The sequence below is a fragment of the Delphinapterus leucas genome, chromosome 9 (assembly GCF_059928025.1).
Source record: "Delphinapterus leucas isolate spDelLeu-1000000601 "Yukka" chromosome 9, BTC_Dleu_Yukka2, whole genome shotgun sequence".
NCBI classification, from domain to species: domain Eukaryota; kingdom Metazoa; phylum Chordata; class Mammalia; order Artiodactyla; family Monodontidae; genus Delphinapterus; species Delphinapterus leucas.
In genome coordinates, this window is record NC_143137.1 from 22,815,800 (window position 1) to 22,842,180 (window position 26,381).

Genomic DNA, 26,381 nt, shown 5'->3' on the forward strand with positions numbered 1-26,381 from the left:
AAGAAAGATAAGGATCTAAAGTTTCTTTGGAATTTCCAACTCACAGAAAAATTAAGCCAAACCTGGCTAACCTCAGACTACCCTGGGGAGCTTTGGAAAATCTATGGTCCAAGCTCCACTTAGACTTAGTCTTTAAGAACAGAGGAAGCACTCCATTTATATTTCACAATTCAAAATTTCTAATATTCAAAGTGCAAAAAAATTTTGTCAGCCACACATCCCCTTTCCACTGTTACCAGTTTTCTGTGTATCCTCTGGAGATAATTCTATGTATGTGTATGTTACTTTTATTAACAAAAATGATAGCAACTACATACCCTTTCACCTTGTTCCATACCTTGATTTTTTTTGAATTTTATTTATTTATTTTTATTTTTTATATTTTTTTATACAGCAGGTCCTTGATTTTTATTTAACAATATATTTGAAAATTATTCCACAGCAGTACAGAACCATCGCATTCTTTTTAATGATTGTATTAATATTCTATTATAAGGATGTACATAAATAATTTAACCAGTTGGTATTAATGAGCATTTATGTTTTTTCCAATCTTTCATGATTACAAAAACTGCTGCAGTGAATAATCTTAGACTTGTATCATTTGAGATGCATGACTATAATCCAAAATACAATGCTAACTTCCCTACCACAGCTGCCCTGAGGGAGGGTCCATATTCAGCTCCCTGAAAAGAAATGGACCGGTAAATAATTATCATAGAATAAGTAACCAGAATTAGGAGATGCTAAGCCTTATGGAGCATTCAGTGTCTATTAATAAAGCTCGCAAAGCGAGAAGTCCATATTTACTAAAGATAAAAAAAAACCAATCAGGCGGACACCATGATCTGAAGCTCCACTCACCATGGTTCTGGAATGCTTCCATTTGGTCAGTTTATTGAGCAGCCTCAGAAGGTTGATGCAGGAAAAGAGGTTCCTCCAGCAGAACTGGTTGTTGTCTCCAGCTTCCTGCAATAAGGCATGCTCATCATTATCTCAACACCTATAAGGCATTCCTTCCCACAGAAGTATGGAAGTCACTGTTGGTCAGTTTAGGTGAGGCCTTCCATATGAAATGCTACCTCCTTTCCATCCTGCTCTTCACATAGTGAGGCATCAAGGCATGCAATATTCTTCAACTGAAAACACACAGCTGCCAATCCTGGAAGACTCTGTACCTAGAGCAAGTACTGGCTAGAAAGATGGTACATGAACACAGAAACTTCATTTAAGCAAGCTTTCTTGTGTAGCTTTCTGCTTTAACATCAGAAAAGAGATGATAGAATTTTGCCCCCATATACTCTGCACTTAAGTAAGCTATGTTTATAATTGCTAAGAGTTATTCTGGTAGATTTCAAACTATTGGGTTGGCCAAAAAGTTCGTCCGGGTTTTGTAAGTTACAGAAAAACCCGAACGAACTTTTTGGCCAATCCTATATATTGTATGGATCTGATATTCATTACAATTAATTCTTGAAAAAATCAACCTCCACCCTCCTTTATCAAACCATATTGCAGTAAACTGCTTCATTCTCTAGCATGGAAGGAAAAACGGCAGATGGCTTATTGGAACCAGGTGTTTCTCTTGAATGTTTCTTGATAGCTTGTGAGCACCCAACCAGAGATAACAGATGGATGTCAGATCAGAAACAGGTAACTACTCATAGAAACATCTTTCAGGGACAAAAATAAGAGTCTGGGCTTTGGGGCTTGCACCTATATACTGGTGTCAGAAGCTATATAAATCAATTAACACACTTGGTGGTCAAACTAACATCTTGGAAATTTCTCACGTCTACAATGTGAGAGAATGTAGGAGTGGGAGATGTGTAGAAGTGAACTGCTTTCTGGTGAGTGGAAGATTACCCCCTCCTTTCCCAAATTAATTTGAAGCAAGCAAGGCAGACATACATCAACTGTGGAATGAACAGCCAAGACTTTTGAGAATATTAGGCTCTCCTAAGAAAGAAATAAGACTGAGGATCAAAAAGGTGCAGGGAAACTTTTCAGAAGTATTGTTTAGAAATAATGTTCTCCTGTGAATTCCCTGGTGGCCCAGCACTTAGGACTCAGCACTTTCACTGCAGGGGCCCAGGTTCGATCCCTGGTCAGGGAACTAAGATTTCACAAGTCGCACGGCACAGCCAAAAATAATAATAATAATGTTCTTCTTCCTCTAGTAAATGTTCAATATTGTGTTTAGAACTAGTCCCAGGAAAGCTGTTTTTTCTTTTTTTTTTTTTTGCGGTACGCGGGCCTCTCACTGCTGCGGCCTCTCCCGTTGCAGAGCACAGGCTCCAGATGCGCAGGCCCAGCAGCCAAGGCCCACGGGCCCAGCCGCTCCGCGGCATGCGGCACCCTCCCGGACAGGGGCACAAACGCGCGTCCCCTGCATCGGCAGGCAGACCCCCAACCACTGCGCCACCAGGGAAGCCCGCTGTTTTGTTCTCAGAGAGACTTCCATGGGAGCCTCCACTCTAGTGCAAAACAGATCAGGTTTTATAGATGTTACATTTTGTGTGGTTAACAGAGGAGGCAGACTCCTAAATGCTTATGTTTTAAAAAGAAGCAGGGGAAACAAAAACGTGAGAGAAGTAAGTATATTTCAGCTGTGAGCTTTCTTCATCCTGACTTCTAATACGGTAGCTGCATAAAAAGACTTGCATCCCTTGTGGGATATGGGAGTAGTGGCATGGTCTTGGAGAAGCGGCACTGGAGTAGGCACCAGGATACACGGGTTATGGCTTCAGCCCTGGCTGTATCACCTTAGGCAAGTAATTTCCCTGTTTCCTGTAAGAGGCTGAACTAAGATAACCTTTAAGATCCTTTTATCTCTGACCATTCAATAATTCTGTGGCTTACTTTCTCCAGTTGGCTTAAAAGTTAAAGTTTTGAGGGAGAGAATGCTGATTGTGGCTGCCTTTTTCTCAGAGCTGAGTCTCAAGAGTCCCAAGAGCTGCCCCAGTCCCCTCCTGAAGGTAGTCTCACCTGCCCAGGGCCCTTCCCTCTGATAATGCTTCCCTGATGTCTATAACTCCACTTCTTGCATCACCAGGTGCTGCATGGAGTGGGCACTGAAAGCACACATGCTGGTCAGTGGCTCTCCCTGGAGAGCTGAGTCCAGGCTTGTTGTCTTCTTTGCTGGAGCCCTGCTCAAACCTTCTCCCTTCTTCCAGCCCAACAAATAATCTTTTTCCCAGAAAAAGGTCCATGGGTGCCCTTTCAGAATTGCCTGTATTGAGAGTTTTTTCTTTTTATGTTCATTTAAAGCAGGTTTGGGCTTCCCCGGTGGCGCAGTGGTTAAGAATCTGCCTGCCAGTGCAGGGAATATGGGTTCGAGCCCTGGTCCGGGAAGATCCCACATGCCGCGGAGCAGCTAAGCCCGTGTGCCACAGATACTGAGCCTGTGCTCTAGAGCCTGCGTTCCAAAACTACTGAAGCCCGTGCACCTAGAGCCCGTGCTCCACAATAAAAGAAGCCACCACAATGAGAAGCCCGCACATCACAATGAAGAGTAGCGCCTGCTCAGAGCAACTAAAGAAAGCCCGTGTGCAGCAACGAAGACCCAAAGCAACCAAAACCAAATAAATAAATTTATAAAACTAACTAACTAAATAAAGCAGGTTACCTTCTTCCTTCCTCTTTTTTTTTCAGGACTCAGCATATTAAACAAGATGCAAACTTCTTCATGAGGATATATTTTGTGAACAGCAGCACTTGGCTGTATTCTCTTGTTCCTGGTACTTAGCAGTATCCAAAGCAAGACCTTTACTCACTTTCAACCAGCTAAAATTAAAAAAGAATTGCCCATGTTCCACTCTCACAAATAAATATTTGTTTGCATATACATTTGGTCTGAAGATTCAGTTTAGCAACCACATCCTACCCTTTCAGAGCATTTCTAAGGCCCTTCAAGGGTTCTACTCTCAAAGATCCATCCATAGCTCAGCTGAGTGAGCCAAGCCAAATAAAAGCCCACGCTCTGGACTTCCCTGGTGGTCCAGTGGTAAAGAATCCGCCTTCCAATGCAGGGGACGCGGGTTCGATCTCTGGTCGGGGAACTAAGACCCCAGATGCTGCAGGGCAACTAAGCCCGCGCACCACAACTACTGAGCTCTGGCGCCTCAATTAGAGAGCCTGCGTGCCGCAAACTACAGAGCCCATGTGCTCTGGAGCCTGCGTGCCACAACTAGAGAACAGAAAACCCACACGCCACAACTAGAGAGAAGCCCGTGCTCCGCAACGAAGAACCCAAGTGCCACAACGAAGGATTCCGCATGCCTCAACGAAGATCCCGCGTGCCGCAGCTAATACCCGACACAGCCAGATAAATAAATAAAGTTAAAATGTTAAAGAAAAAGAAAATATATTTAAAAAAACAGGCTTAAGACAATTAAGTGGATAATTAACTCAGATGACTGTGGAAAGGAAGAACAGAGTGTTGCTTCCTTTTGTACTGAGGAAATCAGATTGGTTAGAATCTGAGCACTGGAAGAGACTTAGCTGTTCTAGTCCAAGGCTGTTATCCATAGAAGCAAAACCTGAGGTCCAGAAAGAGGAAGGTGGTCTGGCCAAGGTCACATGGTAAGTGCCCCAACCAGGGCTTGAACATAGATTTCCAGTATTTACTGAATTCTAACACTTTGTCTTTATTTACTGTTCATCTTCTGATTAAGTTACTGCTAGGTTAAGGACCCAGATCTAGGTATCATAAGAGTTATGATTCTCAAAAGTGATGTGAGGAGGTATGGAGGAAGGACAAAAGAAAATTTCAGAGTCATTTGGGGAGCTTTAGCAAACTACTTGTGCCCTGGGAGGGACCTGGGCATGTGAGTTTAAAAAATCACCCCATTACAGAAAGGGTGACAACCAGGAAAATCGATAAAATGCAAAAAAACCATTTATCCATGGTTTTTCCTCTGTATAAATGCCTCATGGAAAATGGATATATACCTTATGATATGTTCACATTTTGTCTAGGATAGAGAAACAATAATGCTAACGGTGATATTGGTTTTAAATAGTGATGGTGAATGTCAAAACAAAGACTTTTATTTAAGGAGGTCACAAATCACTGGTTAAATAATGCCTAAAAGGAATGCTAGAGACCTTAATACCTGAACATAAAGAAAACAAAAATAAAAACAATAACAAAAATCTTCTGGAACATCTGTAAATATCTGGATTAGGAAGTCTAATAAAGATAGATGAAAGGATCAGGTATATAAATTCAAGTGATATGAACATATTTTTATAGGTATTTCTGAATATAAATCATACCCAAATTTGAAGAATTTTGCAATGAACTACCTTTTAAGAATTAACTTAATAATTTCACTTGCCTAGATGTGAAAGGAAATGACAAATATTTCTTTGCAAATGGCTAGGTCATGCAAATTCTTACCCTCTGCTTTGGACAACACTTCACCACTCCCCCTGCTTCCATATCAGTAGAGGGTAAGACTGGGCAAGATACTAAGAAACTTCTAGGTCTGATACTCAATGACTCCAAAATACAATGTATATTTAGTTAGAAATTATAAATGCATTGTTGTAATAACATGATATATGTTATAAATTACATATAAAGTAAAAAAGGATATTAATACATACAAAAAATCTAACATATCCCACCCCTAAAGCATCATGTTGCACACCCTATTTTTCATACCATTGCTCTAAACAACCACCCAGATGCTGAGCATCCTACAGTACTTGAGGCCATACCCACTGCCTTCTCTAGCAACCTCCTTCTAAAGACCATACCTAACTTCCACACAATCATACATTCACCATCCTTCTCTTATGTTTGGAATTTAATTTTAATTTTTTCCTAGTTTAGTGGATTGAATTTGAATACAGACTTTTGGAGATCTAGAAATTGTAAGGCTTCCTGCACCAGGTAGGTGAGGAAACTCTTCAGTACATGAGTAAAGATGGCCTATTGTAGAGCTAGATATTTTGACAAGATGAGAAGACGGTAGAAATTAATGTGCCATTAACTTTGCCTTTATTTCATGTCCATTGTATGTGTAGTTGGAATTCCAAATGAAGTTGAACTCAGTTCAAATACAGGAAACTGAGAAAATATGAATCAAGACTACCTTAGCCAAGTAATTCCACTTCTAGGAATCTATCTTAAGGAAATAATCAGAGATGAGGTCAAAGATTCATGCGTAAGGATGTTCATTTTGGATTTATACAAAGAACACTGAAATAAATGCCCAACAATAGTAGAAAACAATCATTTTTTAAAAATTAAGTAGTGTAATATTATATATAGCTATTAAAAATCATGTTCTAAGAATGTTTAATAAAATCATATTGTGAACATTTAAATTTTACTATGTGAATTGAAACATATGTAAAGTCCTTATTTTATTAAATAATTTGTGTGTGTATATATGAGTGAATATATAAATATATATAGTTAACTGTAGCAAAATATTAACAGTGGTTTATTTTCTTTCCCGTATGTTTCTGTATTTCCCCAATTTTCTGCAATAGTATATATCAATTTTAAAGTCAGAAAAAAAAATTGAAATGTTACTTAAAGAAAATCCTATACATTTAAAATGCCAGTACATTTTCTGTGCTTACAATTAATTCACTGAGCCTGAAAAAGACATAAATCTTACTCATATAAACACTACTCCTTTCTGAGTGCAGAAGCCATCAGTTTAGATAAACAAACCACTATACTGAGGATCTATGTGGAGTAAACTTGCTAGTTAAGTCCATGACTGAGCTCAGGGAAATACTTCTAAGTTCAAGTAAAAAATAAAAAAATCTGTGGTTACCAAATGAAACCACCAGGCGCCACTGTTGCTTCACAGAAAGGACAGGAATCCCTAGCATGAATCTGTTTTTCATTAAGAATAGATACATGCTTTTTTTAAAAAAAAAAAAAAAATTTCATTTATTTATTTATTTATGGCTGTGCTGGGTCTTCTTTTCTGTGCGTGGGCTTTCTCTAGTTGTGGCGAGCAGGGGCCACTCTTCATCGCGGTGCGCGGGCCTCTCACTGTCGCGGCCTCTCTTGTTGCGGAGCACAAGCTCCAGACGCGCAGGATCAGTAGTTATAGCTCACGGGCCCAGCCGCTCCACAGCATGTGGGATCTTCCCGGACCGGGGCACGAACCCGTGTCCCCTGCATTGGCAGGCAGACTCTCAACCACTGCGCCACCAGGGAAGCCCAAGAATAGCCCCATGCTTTTACCTACTTTTAGATAACAATAAAGTCTTCTCAGAGGCATAACAAGTATTTCAATAATTTTCTGTTCATATCCCAAAAAGTTAATCAGAAGAGATAAGAAAGTTTAGTTCCCACCAATTCCTACTTATGGGATTGAGAAAAGAGAACACATTGTATCAAGAAATTGATTCAGGTCATAAAAGCTGACTTTATGTTTGTTTGTTTTTGCGGTATGCAGGCCTCTCACTGTTGTGGCTTCTCCCGTTGCGGAGCACAGGCTCCGGACGTGCAGGCTCAGTGGCCATGGCTCACAGGCCCAGCCGCTCCGCGGCATGTGGGATCTTCCCCGACCAGGGCACTAACCCGTGTCCCCTGCATCGGCAGGCGGACGCTCAACCATTGCGCCACCAGGGAAGCCCGACTTTATGTTTTGAAGTACCCTACTAACAGTAGAGCTTTAATGCTATCCCTGTGCCACTGTTTCTGTGAGAAAGTGCATTCTTCATTCCAACTCTGAATGACAGGGCTGCATGTCTCCACCCTGGCTCTGCTACTTTCAACTATAAAGTTTTGGCAGCTATTTAACTTCTCCATCTATAAAACACGAATACCAACCTCATACAGTTGTTTTAAAGATTGAGAAACATCATAAACAGGGTTAGACAACTTATTACCTCTCTCTGCAGAGGTAAGAAGCTCCCAGCTTCCTTGGCTGCTGAGACCACATCTAAGTGAGAGAGGGAATCTCTGCCCCGGTGCTTAAAAAGGTGCTAGACTTAGTGCCTCAGGACATGGGTCCTTCTCTAATTCAGGGTCTGTCATGAGGAGTGGACCTGACGAGTCACTTCATCCACTGGGCCCTCAGGTTTCTCATCTTTGAGATAGGGGGTTTGGCCAAACGGCTCTCAGGTCCCCTCCAGCCAAGAATCCTATGGTTCTGTAAAACTTGTGCCACAGAAGGTACCATTCTACTTTTGCACAGTAAACTTCTCTGATGTGACATCCTGCAGGTATTAAAGTTGGGGGACAAGGGGTTGGGGCACACACAGGTGCCATCATCTGATCATTTATTAAGGTCCTTCCATGTACTGAACATGGTGCTCGACTCTGAGGATATAAAATGAAGATGATACTACCTCTTCCTTTAGGGAGTTTTCAGTCAAATGGAGAAACAGATACACATAAACAATTACAGTGCAACAGGGTGAAGGTATGGGCTGAGGTATATCTAAAGAGCTGTAGAGATGAGATAGACACTTGATTTCAACATGCTGTTCATCAGTCAGTTTCATGGGATTCAGAATAACTGAGGGACTTCTATGATTTGCCTAGAACTGTTTCCAGCATGAGGAACTTTCTGGGTCATCCTTCTGTGGCCATATTGAATTTTGCCTCAGAGAGACCTAGGTAAGGTATTTTCTGAAGTACACACCCCTGGGTATTTTCTGTAGCACAGCAGAAAGAAGACAGATAATTGATTTAGGCTAGACCAGAAGAGATTCTCCTGCCATTTATCACAGATGTTCACACTCAATTTCAGTCCCATTATCTTTCTAAATTTCCTCTCCTCAGTGTTTTTCACTGACCCTTTTCTCTACAAAATGCTATGCTTAGCTTTTCCAAATCTTTCTCAACTGGGTCAGCAGCTCTAAACCCCTACTACCACTGTGCTCTTGCCAATATGCCTCTACTGATCTGAGACTCCCAAACCAGGGCATTAGGGGGCTAGAGAAGAAAAGGAAGAGCAAATGCCAACCTCTGCCACCTGGCAATTTCAAAGGGTATCAAATCCCCACTTGCTTACCAGACTCTCCGTAGTAAGCTCTGGCAAATCCTGGATGGTACAGCATGGGTAATCCAGGACTGAGATACTGCAAGATGCAGAGATAAGGACAGGCTTTAAGTAAATGGCAATGGCAGCAAATGGCTATATCTGAAAGGGCAGGAGGTATTTCTCTTCAGCAGGCTGCATCTATTTCCAAAACTGCTTAGTGATTTCAGCTGAAACTGAGGGTTCTGGTGCCAGGCAACTCCAGATCCAGTCTCCTCTCCTCATAGCCATGAGAGGAACCAACAGAATTCTTTCAGGCTGGCCCCTATCTGGCAGAGGCAAGAGAAAGCAGAAGGAGAGCCTCTGTATAGCCACCTTTCTCCTCCCTTCTTTAAAGGAATACATAAGCTTGTGTGCATTTGTGTTTCTGGATTTAAGTGTATGCTTGTGTGTATGCGTGTACATAAAATTGTGCTCCCAGAGATGCTGCCCAAACTCATCCCAATAATAACAACCTGTGGAAGTGAGAATGAAATGAAGACCTCTCCTCTGTCTCTTACCAGATGTTCCTGAAACTCAGGAGCTCTGGGGAATGATCACAGAAGCCACTCCTACAGGAAGCTTGAGACAGAGGCAGCTTCCTGCAGCAGGGCCAATCTAGTAGCTCAAGAATGGTAATAGCATCTGCCCCCAAAACAGACAGTGGGGAACTGCAAGGGAGCTAGAGACTCTGCGGTGAGCCCAGGGAAGCAGGCATGAGTCAGCAGGGGAAATAAGGCACCACATGATGACAAGGACACGGTCACTCGAAATGACGGCTCTCTTTCTTTCCTTTTCTCCCTTCTTCACTGGTACAATGCAGAATTTAGACTAGCTTATCTCTAATGCTCCTTCTGGTTCCAACATTCCATAGGTTTTAAACACCAATCCATCCGAACCAGAGTAGTTGGAAATGGGTAAAGGATGTTGGCAAAGCATAGGCTATAAAGAGGAATATGGGGTTCTTTCAACCTGTCTCTACATTTCAAAGTCAAAACTTCTATCCAAGCAAAACACAACAATTTATTTGACTAGAAATGTTGACCTTTGTCCAAGAAACCCACAAAGGTAACCTAAGGGAACCAAGGTAGGAGAGGGGAGGGCAGTGGACCTACCTACTGGATTCTCCCAGGGCTCTGCACTACTCCATTAGGATAAACATTCTTGGCTGGCTCATCTACTTATCTACCCACCTCCCACTGACAAAGCCCCATGGCAAAGTAGGTACTGGCAACCAGGAAATGAGGGTGGGAAATCAAGGATGGATTTGTTCCAATCTCATTGTACTGAATTCTAGCCTAAGGGGGCATAAAATAAAGTTACAAGTTTCTAGGATATCTAGATTGTAAGAGCCATGAGGAAACTGCAATAATGAGCTGTAGGTGCTCAAGTTCTCAAGATCATGCAACAGTAAAGCTTACAGGTAACGTATGAGAGGACCACTGTATCCAGGCCAAGCTTAGCAAACGGTGTAGTCTGGCACGACCACTCTTCCAACTCCAAATTGAACCTGATGGACACCTATTGGATTGTCTGCCCCTGCTTCTAGGCCCATGGTACAGGGGGCATTTAGTTCGTGAACCCCACTCCCCAGTCACAGTTGATTGATCCAAGGGTGGGCCTCTAACCCTGGGAATGTGGAACAGGGCTTGAGAGCCAATTCAACCTCTGAAGTGGCACAGGAATATGTTTAGTTCATGTGGGCATATTTCACTAAGTGGCCTAGGAAGCAGACAAAACTATTTGTCAATGAGAGAGGAAAAACTGGAGTGGAGGTACAGAGGCTTGGTGGCCATAGATGGAGGTGGAGAGCTTCCTGGGCTCCTTATGCTACAGACCAACCCTGAGGTCCAGAGCTGCATCTCCGTCCTAGGTTCCTCGAGATGATATACTGCCCATTTTCTCCTAACAAATTCCCATTCTGTGTGAGCCAGGTCCAGCTCTTTTTGGTTCCTTATCACTAAGAGGGTTGACTGATACACACAGGTACCTTCATGAAGCTGTGACCCTTACCCAGCCCGACCTACACTTTCATTTTCCCCGGTAACCCAACTAGTATGTCTTAAGTGTCTTTTTTTTCTGGCCGTGCCACGCGGCTTGTGGGATCTTAGTTCCCTGACCAGGGATCAAACCCGGGCCCTCGGAGTGAAAGTGCAGAGTCCTAACCACTGGCCAGGGAATTCCCATAAGTGCCATTTTTAAGGGGGGTGGTGCCCAAGTCTCTCTGCAGTTAGGAAAAACCCATTCTCCAAGGCTTCCTCCAAACAGGAAAAGTAAAGCACTCTCATCTATGTTTATCTTAACTAATGCTTATAAAAGCTCTATGATATAGTCAGACTAGGTATTATTCTCATTTTAAAGATGAAAATACTGTGTCTCAGAGAAACAAAGTGTCTTACACTTGAGATGACACAGCTAGCAAGTGGCAGATCCAGGTCAGGAATCCAGGTCCCGTGACTTCAGGTTCTGTTTGGGTGTTTTAAACTACATATAAGTAGGCTGCCTCTCCAGGGTGGAGTTTCTGGCCGTGCTGACAGACTGGTGGGGCAATATCTCCTAGCCCCTCTCCAGTCATCTCAAGTGTCAGGTCAGCCTTCTTCTACTTTACGAACTTTGCCTCTGGTAAAGCACTTCTGGTCAACTCTACTGATTATCATGCTTCTAGTTTTTGTGTAAGTAGCAAACTGAGGAACAAGGATCTACTCTGTTAACCTCCCAAGTCCCCACTTGGCTGGAGCAATCCATAGCAACTGTGATCAGAAAGCAATTTATGCTTTAACCCTGCCTCTGCTGCTTACTTAAGGGGTCTCACTAGCATGTTATCCTTAAGTAAGTCAATTAACCTCTCTGAATTCGTTTCCTAATTGGTGAAATGGGAATAAAACTTATTGTGGTATGTCTCAGCACTACTGAGGAGATTAAATGAAATAATGGATGTGAATATCCTGTATTTTTTTAAACTACAAATTGATCTAAGTAAGGTTCTATTATTTATCTTTAGTTACAAATTCTGTATAACACTTTACAAAGTAGTGTGATTGATCCAACTTATGATTTATACTAAAATTAGGGCTGACCAGACAAGTAGGATGCTTCACAAAAAAATATTTTCTGGATCCTTCTGCCACAGGGCTGAAATTTCATCGTTGCAGTTTCATTTCTTTGAGTCATGGCATTTTCAGTTTTCAAAACTATTAAAATACAAATATCTTTGTGAAGAGGCCAAACCATACACCCCACCAGTAGCACTTCAAGGAAATTAAATTTGACAGTGACAGCTCTAAGATAGAAAGGACCAGGGACACCAGGAGAACAGAAAGTCGGCTCTGAGACGATGTAACTTCTCAACCATCCCAAATATCCCTTTGAAATAAACCTGTCCAGAGTTCTTACCTGTTTTTGGCGGTGATGTAGGACAAGATATTTTGATTGAAGAACTTCAGGATCAATGGAATGCAGTTGGCAAATACCAAATGTTGTGATACATATTCAAACTGAATTAAAAGATCAAAGCAGAAAGGATGCTTATTTGGGGGAGAATAGAAGGTCTGTATGAAAAAAAAAAGAGGCAAGTACAATTCTAATATCCATTCCTAAGAATATCCACTGTCCACTTGTGTTATCAGTCTTCCTGTCTGGGAAGTGGGAAGAACCACCTTCAGCCAGCCCATCCTACAGAGGAGGGGACAATCTGCAGTGTGTGTATGTTGCAAGCACCTGACCAAAAGCACAAAACATAAACAAGCCAGAGAGAAAATCCCACTCCAGATAAATAGAAAGAATTGCTGTGAGATTTGTTCCTAAGCTCTACAGGAAAGGAAGGCTCCCTGAGGGAGTTGTCTTCCATACCAAAGCTCTGGCTCATAGGGTTTCAACTGTGATTGATATAGCAGGAACAGGTGCAGCCCAGCAACTGCTGGCATCACTCAGTCAGGATGGATACGGCACACAGTAACCAAATGAACCACTGGAATGTGGGCTCCAGCGTGAGTCTGGTTCACTATATTAGCCCCCATACTTAGAATATCAGTATTTTAATGAATGAATCAACAAGAGTCCTTCAGTCCACAGATACTACACTGAGAATAAGTCCAAGATCTTTTTGATGGGCTGAACACCAGAACATAGGGCTACATTTTGCTCTCTTGAATCTGGATGGGGTTTGCATCCAGGAAGACCTATTGGGGCAGTGTCATGGAGTTGTGTCGCCTGGATTTTGCCCATGATACACAGAGGAACATCAGACACAGTTTGTCTCCAGATCCAGAACCTAGACTGCTGGGAAGTGTAGAAACTGGGTTGAAAAAGCAGAAAACTGTAGTGTTTTAAATCCCTTAGCTCTTCCTGATCACCTAGAAATAGCCATGGCAGCAAGCTAAGCTGCCCTTTGCTCAGGTGTGTGGTTAGCAGTGGGGAGTCAGGTTGTGTTGCCCATTTCTCTCTTCTGCCTTAATACTTTCTCCCTGGCAGCTGACCCAGGGTATTTTCCAAAGCCTCAGATGGAGAAGCCAATGCATACCTACTATCAAGTGATGGAAAACATTTTTCAGTTTGAGACATGTCTGTAGCCTTGTCAGGATGCACTGACCAGGGCAAGACCCATCATGCCACCCACCTGTCTGGCTGCTGATCCACATATTGCCCACCAAAAGAAGCAGACAGAAGCACACATACACAGTTCTCTTTCTACTAGGAGCACTGTTTCTCATCCATCCCTACTTCTTCCAGCGCTGCTGCTGCTCAGCAAACACTGGCAGAATAAGTGTGAGTACTCAGGGCACCTAACACACCCAAAGATGTCTCTGAATGTACGAAAGTGGAGAAATATCCTGGTTGTACAGTCAAACCTGCCACGGACACATACCCTGGAGGGGCTTCCCTGCACTCTGAGGTCCTGCTCTTCTACCAGCAAGCTTGGTTCTGACTCCTTAGGAGGAAAATGAGGCAGAGGCCCTGTGCAGGAATGAGAAGGCTCCCTCTCCTCTCCATGTCTCACCACAGAGAACATCCATTCACTGCCCTCATGTTCTCCTATATCCTGGCAACACCCATAGCACCAAGTCCAAACTTTTTAGCATGGGAAACAGTGCTTTCATAGGGAAGCAGGTTCTTAACCTTTTTTAGCCTCAGTGGAATAAAATAAGACCCAACTCGTAGGGTTGAGAGAATTAAAAGAGATCTTACATGAACCTAACAGAGTGCTGGCCACATTGTAAGTACTCAAAACTGTGTGCTAGCATATGTATTATGATCTGCTCCCTGCCATCCCCTCCAGCTTCATGTATCACCAGACATCCCCACTCCCTCCACTCCAGGCAGAACTCCAGCAACATTTAATTAGTTTCCAAGGTACTCTGCTCTCTCCCTTCTGGACTTTCACAAATTAGCTTTTCTGCTTGAAATGCTTCCTGCTACCTTTCCCTGACAACTCCCATATCCTGGCTAACATCTGTTTCTTTAGGACTCAGGTTAGAAGTCACATCTTCTCCACCTCAGGTTGGATTAGGTGTTTCCATAGCAGCCAATGCTTACCTGTATAACTGCACTTATCACGCCATAATTGGCTATTTATACATCTGTATCCTTTACAAAACTTCAAAGCCCTTAACAGCCAGAAGTGTGTCTTATATAGAATTACATCTCAAATGTTAGAGAAGTGCTTCACGGGACTTCCCTGGTGGCGCAGTGGTTAAAAATCTGCCTGCCATTGCAGGGGACAAGGGTTTAAGTTCTGGTCCAGGAAGATCCCACATGCCGCAGAGCAACTAAGCCCGCGCGCCTAGAGCCCATGCTCTGCAACAGGAGAAGCCCACGCGCAGCAACGAAGAGTAGCCCCCGCTCACCACAACTAGAGAAAGCCTGCGAGCAGCAACGAATACCCAACGCAGCCAAAAATAAAAAAAGTAAATAAATTAAAAAAAAAAAAGTGCTTCACATATAGAAAAGTATGCTCAGCACTCCCCCACTTCCCCTTTTTGTGGCATGCTTGAATCCTGTCGTCCATTGCTTCAAAGCTGGCAGGGCATATTCCCAAGAAGCTAGGGATTCCTATGCACAACCGCTGGATAATGTTCAAAGGACACAGACATTTGCAACTTTCTAGGACAATTCCCCACTTCCCACCCCAAGCTTGTGCAACAGGTATCTGGATTCCGTGAGACAAAGGAAAGGCTGAAAGATGCTTAGCTGGACCTCAAAGGCCCTTTCGTTCCTCCTTTGGGAGACAGGACATGGAGGACACCTGAGACATGTGGAGAAGCGCTCTAAGCTGCTCACCTGGTAGATATGATTCAGTTTGAAGTGTTTGAGGAGTAGCAGGAGCAGGGCAGAGATACTCTTTACAATGATCTCCTTGTGCCTGTTCACATCAATGCCCAACTTCATGCTCTGGAGAACAGTGATGCTACAACGGGGAAAGGAAGAGTCAGTGCAGAGGGTGACCTTAGAGCAAGGCCTACGAGGACCCAGGTATTTGGGTCAGATACAATAAACACAAGAGAGCCAGAACTTCAGAAACCTGAACTGTCCTAGGGAAACCTCCAGAGTTCCCACTTATGAGTCAGGAGAAAAGCTCCTCTCATCTCTTTGTTTCTCTCTCCTTTGGCAAGCTCATCCCTTGGCAATGTCCACCCACATACATGTGCAGCCAGTAACTGGCACTGATGTTACCCTCCAGACTCTCAATTCTGAGCTGAAAAGAGCAGAGCAGAGAGCACTGCAGTGGAAAGGGCTACTGGTGGCAGAGAGGAGATCTCTTTGGAGACAATCCCTGTAAGTGTTAACAAGGTGAGGTGGGGACTAAAGAGACCCTGCAGACAAGGTAGCTAATATTTAGCAGCTGCCCCAGTTGAAGCACTCACGGCATCTCCTCAGGCAGGACATCTGCCAGGATGTTGATAGAGTCTGTCTTAGCCTTGGATGTAGGGGCTGCAGCCAGTAGAATCTTAAGTAGAGCAATCTGGGAGGTAGAAAATGAGGAAATCCCCCCCCCATTCAACAAGGTTATTCTTCCACAATTCAACAGCCCTAAGAGAAATGTTTTAAAGCCTTTCTCTAAGTTCTTCCCTCAATAACCAAATCTGCCCAGCCTCCAGAAGGGCAAACAGGTGCCCTGTCCTGACAGGCTTGCCTGTGAGGCTAAGGAGCCAGAAGGGAGCTTATGGGCTGTCCTGCTTCAAGACTGCTCTTTCCAAAGAGGACTGAAGGAACAGAGTGAGAGGGGCAATGCCTAGAAATTAGGTGGGAAGTATAAGCAAGATCTCCCTCCCCAACCGTTTTCCTTCCTCTACCTCAGACCATCAGCGTCCTCACCATCATAGCCTGAGGCCAACTAGGACACCAGAGGCCACGGCAGACCTCAGGGGGACTAAGGCACTTACTTAGGAGGAGGGCCCCCTATGCATCCTGCAGGGACCCACCTCATTCTCCACCCCTCGCAAAGAAGGACTTGGGAATATAGCCAAGTCCTTCTTCCTCTGGGAGGAGCCCTGAGGAAAGCTCAGGGAATGCCTTGCCTGAAGGGTGAAGGCTCAGGAAGCAAGCTCAAATGACAGATGGTTCAGCTTAAGAGGGCTCTCAGCTCTCTATTCCTCACAGCTGAGAAGGGAAACTCTGGCCCAGCCATCTCCTTACCATGTACTGGGGGAGGCTATACAGCATGCCCTGGTAGAGGATTTCACATGGCGTCTCTGGTACTACCTCTTCCCCCTATGGCAAGAAACATACAGTTTGCCCAGGCCATTTTCCAGTTGACCAAAACCTATGTTTCCTTGGTGGTGGAGGGTGGCAGGAAAAGATCTGAGAGTCAGATCAGGATTCCTACCCTAGCTGTGTTAATGATTCATTGTAGGACCTTGGGTAAGTTACTTTCCCTCTCTGAGACCTAATTTCCTCTTTCTAGGATCAGCGGGCTGGTCTGGATGACCTCTGAGGGCTCTTCCAGCCCTGAGAATCTATGATTTTGGTTGTCCTGTCATCTGGAATCAATCCAGAATTCTTTCTATGTCACTCTTGCTAGGTCAGGAGTCAGAACTCCCAGCAACGCAGTGGTTAAGAATCCACCTGCCAATGCAGGGGACACGGGTTCGAGCCCTGGACTGGGAAGATCCCACATGCCGCGGAGCAGCTATGCCCGTGCACCACAACTACTGAGCCTGTGCTCTAGAGCCTGTGTGCCACAACTACTGAGCCTGTATGCCTAGAGCCCGTGCTCTGCAACGAGAAGCCACCACAATGAGAAGCCTGTGCACCGCAACGAAGAGTAGCTCCTGCTCACCACAACGAAGAGTAGCCCCCGCTCACCGCAACTAGAGAAAGCCCACGGGCAGCAACGAAAAATGCAGCCAAAAATAAATAAATAAATAAATTTATTAAAAGAAAAAAAAAAAGAACTCCCACCAAGGAGTTGGCTCAGACTACTGCTTTGCTGGACATACTTGGGCTTAGCTCAGGCCACAGGTACGCCTGGGACACTGGAACTGATACCCCACACAGAGGCACTTCCTATGGTGTCAATCTGAGGCCATCTGAGAGCTCTGGGCTGCTCTAAAGTCAGAAAGGAGAGGTAGGTGACTCAACAGAGAGGGTTAATAAAGGCCTGGAGAGGCAGGAAGGGGTATTAGCAGGGAAAATTTTAGGTGGAAACTATTTTCTTCCCTTCTCCACTACCCTCTACAACATCCCTTCCTCCTTTCTGACCAGGCTCCTCATGCACAGCTCTGTCCTTGTGATGACCCCACTTAAGCCCTTTATCAGAGTAGCCCTTTATCAAGAGGCTACTCAGGCCACTGTCATCTTTGGCCAGTGCAGTCCTTCCTCCACCCCCAGGTCGCTCTATTACAGGATAAGGGTCACTGCCATGAGACCCTGAGGCAAGGAGGAGTAACCAGGCCCCTTCTATTCTGCTGCTTAAATGGATAATAACCCTGGCAATCCTGCATGTTTGCCTTGCTGTTCTCTAAAAGGCCTATTTCATACGTTCTCCCCTCTCTTCAAACTAATCCCCTCATCCCACAGCCCCTCAACAGTTGCTGACCCTACCTCTCACTTCACGGACAAAACAGAAGCAATCAGACAGGCACAGCCTCATTTTCTCAACACCAGATCTATCAGAGAGTCTCTACCTTCCTTCTTGACATGAAGGATGAACCACCCGTGCTCCTATCAAAGGCTACCCTCCGCTGGTGCTCACACCCTTTTGCTTTATCGAATGCATCAGTTCTATAATTCTCCTTTCTCCTGGATCAACCCTTTTAGGACATAAACACACTCCAGTATCTCCTAGCTATAAAACATTCCCTTGACCCACATCCTCCTTGTGCTACCACCCCATTTCTACCTTCCTTTTCACAACAGAACTTCTACGTGGTTTGTCTATGTTGACTAAGTCTACCTCCTTTCTTTACATTCCCTTTTCAATACACTCCAACTAGGCTTCCGGTCCCACCACTTCACTTGAGGTTGCTCTTATCAAGGTCACCAGTTATCTCTATGTTGCCAAAGTCAATGGGCACCTCAGGTCTTATCAAGCACCATTTATTAGCAACGTTTAACATAGCTGATCACCCCCTTCTTCTTGAAAGACTTTCTTTTTTTAAAAAATAAATTTATTTATTTTTTTTGGCTGTGTTGGGTCTTCGTTGCTGCGCGCAGGCTTTCTCTAGTTGCGGTGAGCGGGGGCTACTCTTCATTGCGGTGCACAGGCTTCTCATTGTGGTGGCTTCTCTTGTTGCAGAGTACGGGCTCTAAGCACGCGGGCTTCAGTAGTTGTGGCTCACGGGCTCTAGAGAGCAGGCTCAGTAGTTGCGGCGCACGGGCTTAGTTGCTCCACAGCATGTGGGATCTTCCTGGACCAGGGATCTAACGTGACCCCTGCATTGGCAGGCGGATTCTCAACCACTGCGCCACCAGGGAAGCCTTGAAAGACTTTCTTTGCTTAGCTTTTATGGCATCACAATCTCCTGGATTTCCTCCCACCTCAGTGAGGGTTTTTCTTTTTTTTGGCTCCTTTCCTGAATCATCCCATCCTTGACATATTGGTGTGCCCCAGGGCTTTGTCCTGGGTTCCATTCTCTCTCTATCTTTACTCCCTCCTCAGGTTATCTCAGCCAGTTCGATGGCTTTTAACACTGCCCATGAGTCAGCAGTTCCCAAATTTATTTCCCTAAGTCAGTCCTCTCTCTAGAACTCTAGACCCATATACCTAATTGCTTGGCTGCTCTGCATGGGTGTCTAATGGACATCTAAATCTTAGTACAACCAAAATAGAACCCTTGATAAGACAGAACTCCTAGGAATTCCCTGGCAGTCCAGTGGTTAGGACTCCATACTATCACTGCTGTGGGACCAGGGTTCAGTCCCTGGTTGGGGAACTAAGATACTGCAAGCCGCACAGCACGGTGCCCTCAACCACAAAAAAGAAAAGAAATGAAAGAAAAAGAAAAACAGGGGGGCAAAAACACATTAAAAAAACCCAAAAAACAGGGCTTCCCTGGTGGCACAGTGGTTAAGAATCTGCCTGCCAATGCAGGGGACACGGGTTCGAGCCCTGGTATGGGAAGATCCCACATGCCGCGGAGCAGCTAAGCCCGTGCGCCACAACTACTGAGCCCGCACTCTGCAACAAGAGAAGCTGCCACAATGAGAAGCCCGCGCACCGCAATGAAGAGCAGCCCCCGCTTGCCGCAGCTAGAGAAAGCCTGCGCGCAGCAATGAAGACCCAACGCAGCCAGAAATAAAAATAAATTAATTAAAAACACAAAAACAAAAAAACAGAACTCCTCATCTTGACAAATGGTACTTATTCTTGATTGCCCTTTATGTCTCTCTATCCACAGCCAATTGAACTGCAACTCCTGTCAGCTGTACCTCCAAAATATAAACCAAATTCATCCACTTCTCCCTATCTCCACACTTCCTACCGCCATCTAAAACACCATCATCTCTCACCTTGACTATTTTAAGAGCTTCCCAACCTCCCTGCTTCCACTCTTTCCTCATCCAGCCTTTACAAAGTAGCCAATGGTTTTTATTATAAAAAGATAGATCATGTCACTCCCCGGTTTAAAATCTCCAAAGGCTTCCCTTTGTCACTTGAATCAACTTCAAGCTCCCTATCTTCGCTTAAATGTCCTGTGTAAAGTGGCCCCAGGCCACCTCTCTGACCCCATCTCAGACAACCTTCCCCCTCCCCACTGTGCTCCAGCCACACTAGCCTTCATCCACTACCTCTAACATTCTGAGCTTGCTCTCACCTTTTTAATAAGTCTGTTCGCTCTGCTTCGAATGCTCTTTCCCCTGATGTTCTTACGGCCAGCTCCTTCTTATACCTCAGATCTTAGGTAATTATCACCTTCTCAGAGGTCTACATACCCTGATTGCCCAATCTAAAATAGTCTACTACATGATATGTCACCCTATTTAAATTTTCTTAACCATATCTACCATTCTCTGAAAGTCTTCTCGTTTCCTTAATTACTTATCGTTTTTCTCCAACTTTAATGTATCGTGAAAGTAGAGACTTTGCTTTGCCTAGCATACAGTAAGAGTCCAACAGCATGCACGCGAGTTATGCGACAGCACTGCAGACAGATGTCCTCCTGTGCAGGATTCCCCTTGACTCACCAAAGACATGGGGCACTTCTCTAGCTCCTCCTCATTCTTGATCTGAACATCTGCGATGGAGATGTACTTGTGCTGGGAAACATAAGACGTCAATAAGGGGCTGAGGGCCTCGATCACATGTGTACCAGTGATCATTTCCCCAATGACAAGGAAATGTCCTGTTTATGGGTCTGTCAGCCCAAATACACTACGCACCCTTTGAAGGCAGGAGCCTTATTTACCTTTGCATCATGAACAGCAGCAAAGTGCTTCAATACAGTGTTTATTCCATATTTCCATGTTTGAAGGGCGCAAACACCTTAGCATTTACCTTCAACCAAAGTGCAAGGGGAGGGACTTCCCTGGCGGTCCAGTGGTTAAGTCTCCGTGCTCCCAACGCAGGGGGCACGGGTTCGATCCCTGGTTGGGGAACTAAGATCCTGCATGTCGCATGGCGCAGCCTTTCAAAAAAAACCAAAAAATTGTGCGAGGGGAAGCCAAGAATAGGCCCTTGCCCCTGGACCACTGCCCTGAGAGTTTTGCTGCATGTGCCTGTATGTGTATCCGTGTGTGTACAGAGTGATGATGATGGGGTGGGGTGGGGATCAAGGTCTGTGCAAGGAATGACTACTCTTACTCCTGCACACACACACTTTGGATACAGAGCAGACTGCTACTCAATCCCGGGCCTGTGGAAGTTAGTGATCCTCTAAGGAAAGAGAAGGAAAGGAAAGGAAGCAATAAGTGGGAAGAGAGAGAAGGGTGGGAGGAGGGAAAAGGAATGAGAGGAAGAAAGGAGAACTTGTTCATCTATCTAAACGTAGGACACTGAGTAGGTACGGAGAGACCTGATTTTTTACCTCTTTGGCCAAAATGCCTGCAGAGGAAGTACAGAATAACAGGTTCAGAACGTGTCTGGTGGAAGAGCACCACCCAGGACCCAGGACCCTAGTCATCCAACTTCCCTTGATGGCTCCCTATCCCTGAAGACTGAGAGCCCACCCTGGTCACCTGCTTGAGGGTCTTCACACTCTCATGGATGGGCCTGGGTAATCCAACCAAGGTATCTGTGTCCCTGTGAAATGCAAGACACACCAGATCATAAGGGTCAAAAGCAGAGAGAGTTACCAATACCCCCTGGAGTCACGTGGACCATGCCACTTTCACCATCTGGTACCCTGGATCTTTCTCTGCAAGTTACCAGGTCCCCCATCATTGCTTCAGGACACAAAAAGAATAATGGTACAGGGAAGTGTCCCTGAAAATTAGGATTTCTGTATAGACTTTTGGGGACTCACTTTGTCTGGGAGCAGGTTCCTACTTAAAAGGGCATGTTGCCCAACACTTTTGACAGTGAAACGGTAGTAACAATGGTTTCTCAGGTTTTGTAGTGACGAGTGAGGATTCAAGAGGGTGGGGGAATGGGGAAAGATCTGTTCCAACCATGTCACTTCTTCACAGAATTCTGGCCCATTACAGAAGGGCTTGCAGGGACCATCTAATAACACTGACAAGGAAATTGATGTTCAAGAGGAAAATGACTTGTTGCTCAAGGTCCTACACCTGGATGAGAACATAAAAGTTCTAGGAAACTGGAAGGAAAAAACTCCATGGCAAGAACCCAAAGCAGTCACTGGGAGCTGCCCATGGCTCTGGGTTGTATAATCACGACCAGGCAACATCTCTCACTCTAGGCCACCCACTCCCGTGGCCCTCTAAAAACCACTCTATAGCCAGTTCTGACCATCCAGTCACTTACTGCCCCAGAGTGAATCCGATGAACTTGTTCCTGCTCATCTCCAAGAAGTGTTCAATGTCCTTCTGTCTGAGAGGACAGTGGAGAGACAAATCCCAGAGAAGGGAAGAAAAGCAAACCTTGAGAGAAGGACCCTTACTGGGCTCCTACTCCTCCAGTTGGAGAACTGGAACAGTAAGGGAAGACAGCAGGGAACTTCAAACCCAGGAGTTCCGACTCCCAGACCAGCTTATTGAGCCTTGAATACATAGACCACTCCACCCTGGGCCTCCAGTGACTGAAACCCCGAAGCTCAGGGTGCTTGGTGTTATCAAACCTACCTGACCTTTGGGGTCCATGGTAGGCCCTTGGGAAAGGCCACCCGCTCAGCAGAGAGGGGTGCCTGTGAGGGTGGAGGTGGTACTAGAGGGTCCTGCTCTAGCAAGTCTAACTCTCCATCCAAGGTACGCTCTCCATCGCCAGCAGACTCCTCTTCCTCCTCTGTGGCTGGTTCCTCAGTCTTAAAGAGATCTCTTTCGTTGTAGATGTCCAAGCTGTCCTGCTTAGTAAGGAGTTGCTGGGGGGTTGGAGGGGAGTAGGTGGAAGGAGAGAGGGAAGGTGTGCAGAGATCTCACCCTGGGCATCCTTGTCTAAGACCACCCCAACCCACAGGCTGCTAGACTTCAGGGAACATGGAAGTAAGAACCCATCTCTAGTGAGACCTTTTCCTTCCCATCTCAACCCTACTGTGCCCACCAGGCCCAATTCCAGGACAAGCAGCTCTCACACAACCACGCCAATGGCTGGGAAACAGAGCATTGATAATCCCAAAGTCACAGTTACTTAGCTTTCAGAAAGCACTGGTGCCTTTTTTTTTTGCCAGCACTTTCCTTCCTAATTATGCTCTACTTAGGTGAACATTCAATTAGTTTGCCTTCTGTGAGCATACACCAGCTGGCTGGCTGAGGAAGAGGAGGACAGAAGCTTGCTGCTAGGCAGAGGGAAGCAAGTCTGGAATTTTAAATCTTGTCACAGAAAGAAAAAAAGATTGGACAGAAATAGGCCAAAAAGTTAACAGTGATTGTCTCTGGTTGTTAAGATTGTGGGTGACTTTTTTTTCTCCCTTCTTCACATTTTTATATTTGCTCTAAATTTTCTATAATGAGTAAGCATTACTTTATAAAACAAAAAAATAAAGGTTAAAAAAATTCACATTGCAGATAATGTAGACTAGATTACTGAGTGTGACTGTCTGAGCCTGTCACCTGTAGCCGGTGAACTCAAGTAGATCAGGCAGGTAAGTTCATGGGAGCATGGTCAGCTCTCAGTGCAACTTGTCACTGTGACCTTTCTAGGGATGCAGACTATAGAACCCTAACCAGTCATCTTGTAAGTGTAAGCCTCTGGTTCCAAGGCCAGATAAGAGCATGGCTGGCTCAGAGTAAATCTTACTGCGAAGACAATGATAAAGTGCCTCAACCAGGTACCTATGCCCAGGATTATACCCCAACTGTTGTTCAGGGTGCTAGGGAACTCCAGGCACTGAGGTCTAGGCCAATGATCCTTAGCAAGACATGGGTCTATGATGTGATATCACAATGTTACATCTTGACAGCCCAGGACCCTGTCAGGGCTCGGGAATAGAGGCTGAAGTATAGACTCCAAGATTTCAGGTTGGTCTCAGGGCCAGTCAGGGGCAGGAGAGCTGGGTCATTTACTGCTCTTTCCTACCATATCCAGAGCTGCTTAGAATCTTGAGTTTTGGCCAGCTAGTGTCACAACACTACTGTCTGCTTTAGTCCATACCCTTCGAGAACCACGGCGGCCTCGCAGTTTGGAGGGTGGTGGTGCCAGCTGAGACTCCCCCAGGTCGAGAGTGTAAGAGGGCGGGGAGGCAGCACGCATGCTCTTCACCACCTGGATACTGTCCTCAGCCAGTGGAGGCAGGCCCAATTCTTCCCGCTTCTGTACTTTGAGAGCCTGCAGCTGCTCAAATCCACCGAGGGTAAACTAAGGGTTAAACGAGAAAGGGGCACAGAAGAGAGGAAGGGAGGGAAGTCAGAGGGAGCAAGGTCAGGGAAGCATGCATGGAGAGGAAGAGCCACAACCTCCAGTCCCCTCAGACCCCCTCCGTAATTAGGAAGTAATAAAACAGGAGGAGGCAAAAAATGTGGTCACCATCCCCAGTCTCAGAGGTGGTTACTAACCCTCAGAGCTCAGGGGTCAGGATAAAGCATTATTTACTAACCCAGGGCTGGAAACATCACCAGAAATAAGGAAAAGGACCACTGGGGGCCTCCACTGAAAAAAACAGGAAAATGTACCCCCTTTTAAGGAGCAGATCTAGATACTATAACCCCCAGAATCACTCAAGGCCTGCCCTGGAGGGTATGTTGTTCAGCCAGTCAGAGGAAGGATAGGGTTGAATAATTAGTAACAAAACTGCAACCATACACTTATGAGGACTTCATTTTTTAAAAGCAAATCCTCTCTTTATCTGGATGGAGAGCAGGCACTAAGCCTCACATTTTACAGCTAGAGAAACTGAGACACAGAGAATTGCCCGAGGTTTCTCAGTATCAGCAGAGGCCAGATCTCCCAACTCTCAGCCAGGGTTCTTTCCATGAAACATTAGCTCTATCAGGGGAAGGTGCAATGACACCCCAACTCAAAAAGTGGCATCTCCCATCAGTCCAACAGAAATAGGTAACCTACTCTGAAACAGAACATCTGATTTCTCTAGGACAGCCTTATTGTCCCTCCACTGGCTAACAGCTGCCCTATTCTTCTGCCTAGCTCCAGCCTCCTGGAATCAGACTAGAAGAAACTGAGGTGGCAGAGGGCACTGCTGATCTGATGAGATGGGAGAGGGGTGAATCAGCCACTCACCATGACTACTTTCCAGAGCAGAAGCAGGACCTTCTTTATGGGGAAGTGGGGAGCCAGGCCGCTGCAGAACTTGGTGACCATAGAGAAAAGCAGAAGGGCAAAAGGCTCCTCATTATGCATGGAGAAGCCTGGGGGTTGTGGAGAGAGGCAAGTGAGAAAGTGAGGATGAAGCAGCTGAGACCCAGTCCCTGTAACCCTGTTTCTGGACGCTGAGGAAGGCACTCACCTTCCCGCAAAGAATCTGAGTACTTGGTCCTTAGAAGGAGGCTTAGAGAGCTCCCAGAGTGAACCCCCCGAGGGCAGGATAAGGGAGGTCATGGAGTTAAAATGGCATAGTTCCCAAAGCTTGGGGGTGGATATCAAACTAGAAGTAACAGTAATAAAGATAATCAACGGTAATAAAGATGCTCCCTGGTTGAGGAACTCAATGCATTTTGTAGATCACAACTCACTTTCCCACATCAACAAATATAGTATATATTTTAAAATCCCAAAGGCCTTCATATCTTATCCCTGACTGATGACAATACCAACTCATATTTTCAAGGTAAGTCAACTCATTTTTTTCATGTGGGATTTGTGATCGAATGGGAGAGGGATAACTATTCCCATTTATAACCAAGGAAACCAAAACCAAGATATAGAGAAGACATATGACTGGGCCTAGCTCATAGACACAGGGGCAATCAAGCCAGACCCTCAAGCCCACCACAAAGTATCTCTGTCCTAAAAGAAGGGATGTTAGTTCTAAAAAACAAAAAAAGAAGACGAAGAAGAAGAAGAACTGTCTGTCTCTCCTAGGCAGATGCTATGCCTCCCCTCTGCCACAGGCACCTCGAGTGCCACTTCTTACTCAGTTCAGTGCGGAAGGTCTCCCGGGCTGTCCTCCACCCGTAGGAGTCTGTCTCTCGCTCCAGGCGGATATTTTCCACCATTAGGTACATGACACTCAGCAGCACCCTGAGGTTATAGAAGGGTCACAAGAGGTTCCCAAGGCAGTTTCCAACCTATAGTCTGAGACCTCAGGGATGGTCTCTGTGGTGGCCCAACCCAGTGGAATTAGCAACTTCTAGTGGCCTGGGTGCGTCTGAAATTTGGGCAAAGGTAACCCATTGCTAACGATCCCCTGTTCCAATCCCATGGGCAGGCCC

At 45.2% G+C, this 26,381-nt stretch overlaps 1 protein-coding gene across 1 annotated transcript in view; it reads right to left on the reverse strand.

The window, feature by feature from the left end:
• The window catches only part of STRIP2 (striatin interacting protein 2), a 54,382-nt gene that overhangs the window by 11,497 nt on the left and 16,504 nt on the right, over positions 1–26,381 (reverse strand). Inside the window, exons 7-19 of the mRNA XM_022581268.2 lie at positions 26,084–26,190; positions 25,231–25,358; positions 24,148–24,351; positions 22,683–22,918; positions 22,366–22,431; positions 21,618–21,681; positions 20,628–20,699; positions 16,638–16,712; positions 15,866–15,963; positions 15,282–15,408; positions 12,399–12,499; positions 9,000–9,066; positions 865–969 (exon numbers count right to left, since the gene is read on the reverse strand). Of these exons, the coding sequence (XP_022436976.2) occupies positions 865–969; positions 9,000–9,066; positions 12,399–12,499; positions 15,282–15,408; positions 15,866–15,963; positions 16,638–16,712; positions 20,628–20,699; positions 21,618–21,681; positions 22,366–22,431; positions 22,683–22,918; positions 24,148–24,351; positions 25,231–25,358; positions 26,084–26,190 (1,450 nt within the window). The remainder of the gene's footprint in view (positions 1–864; positions 970–8,999; positions 9,067–12,398; positions 12,500–15,281; positions 15,409–15,865; positions 15,964–16,637; positions 16,713–20,627; positions 20,700–21,617; positions 21,682–22,365; positions 22,432–22,682; positions 22,919–24,147; positions 24,352–25,230; positions 25,359–26,083; positions 26,191–26,381) is intronic.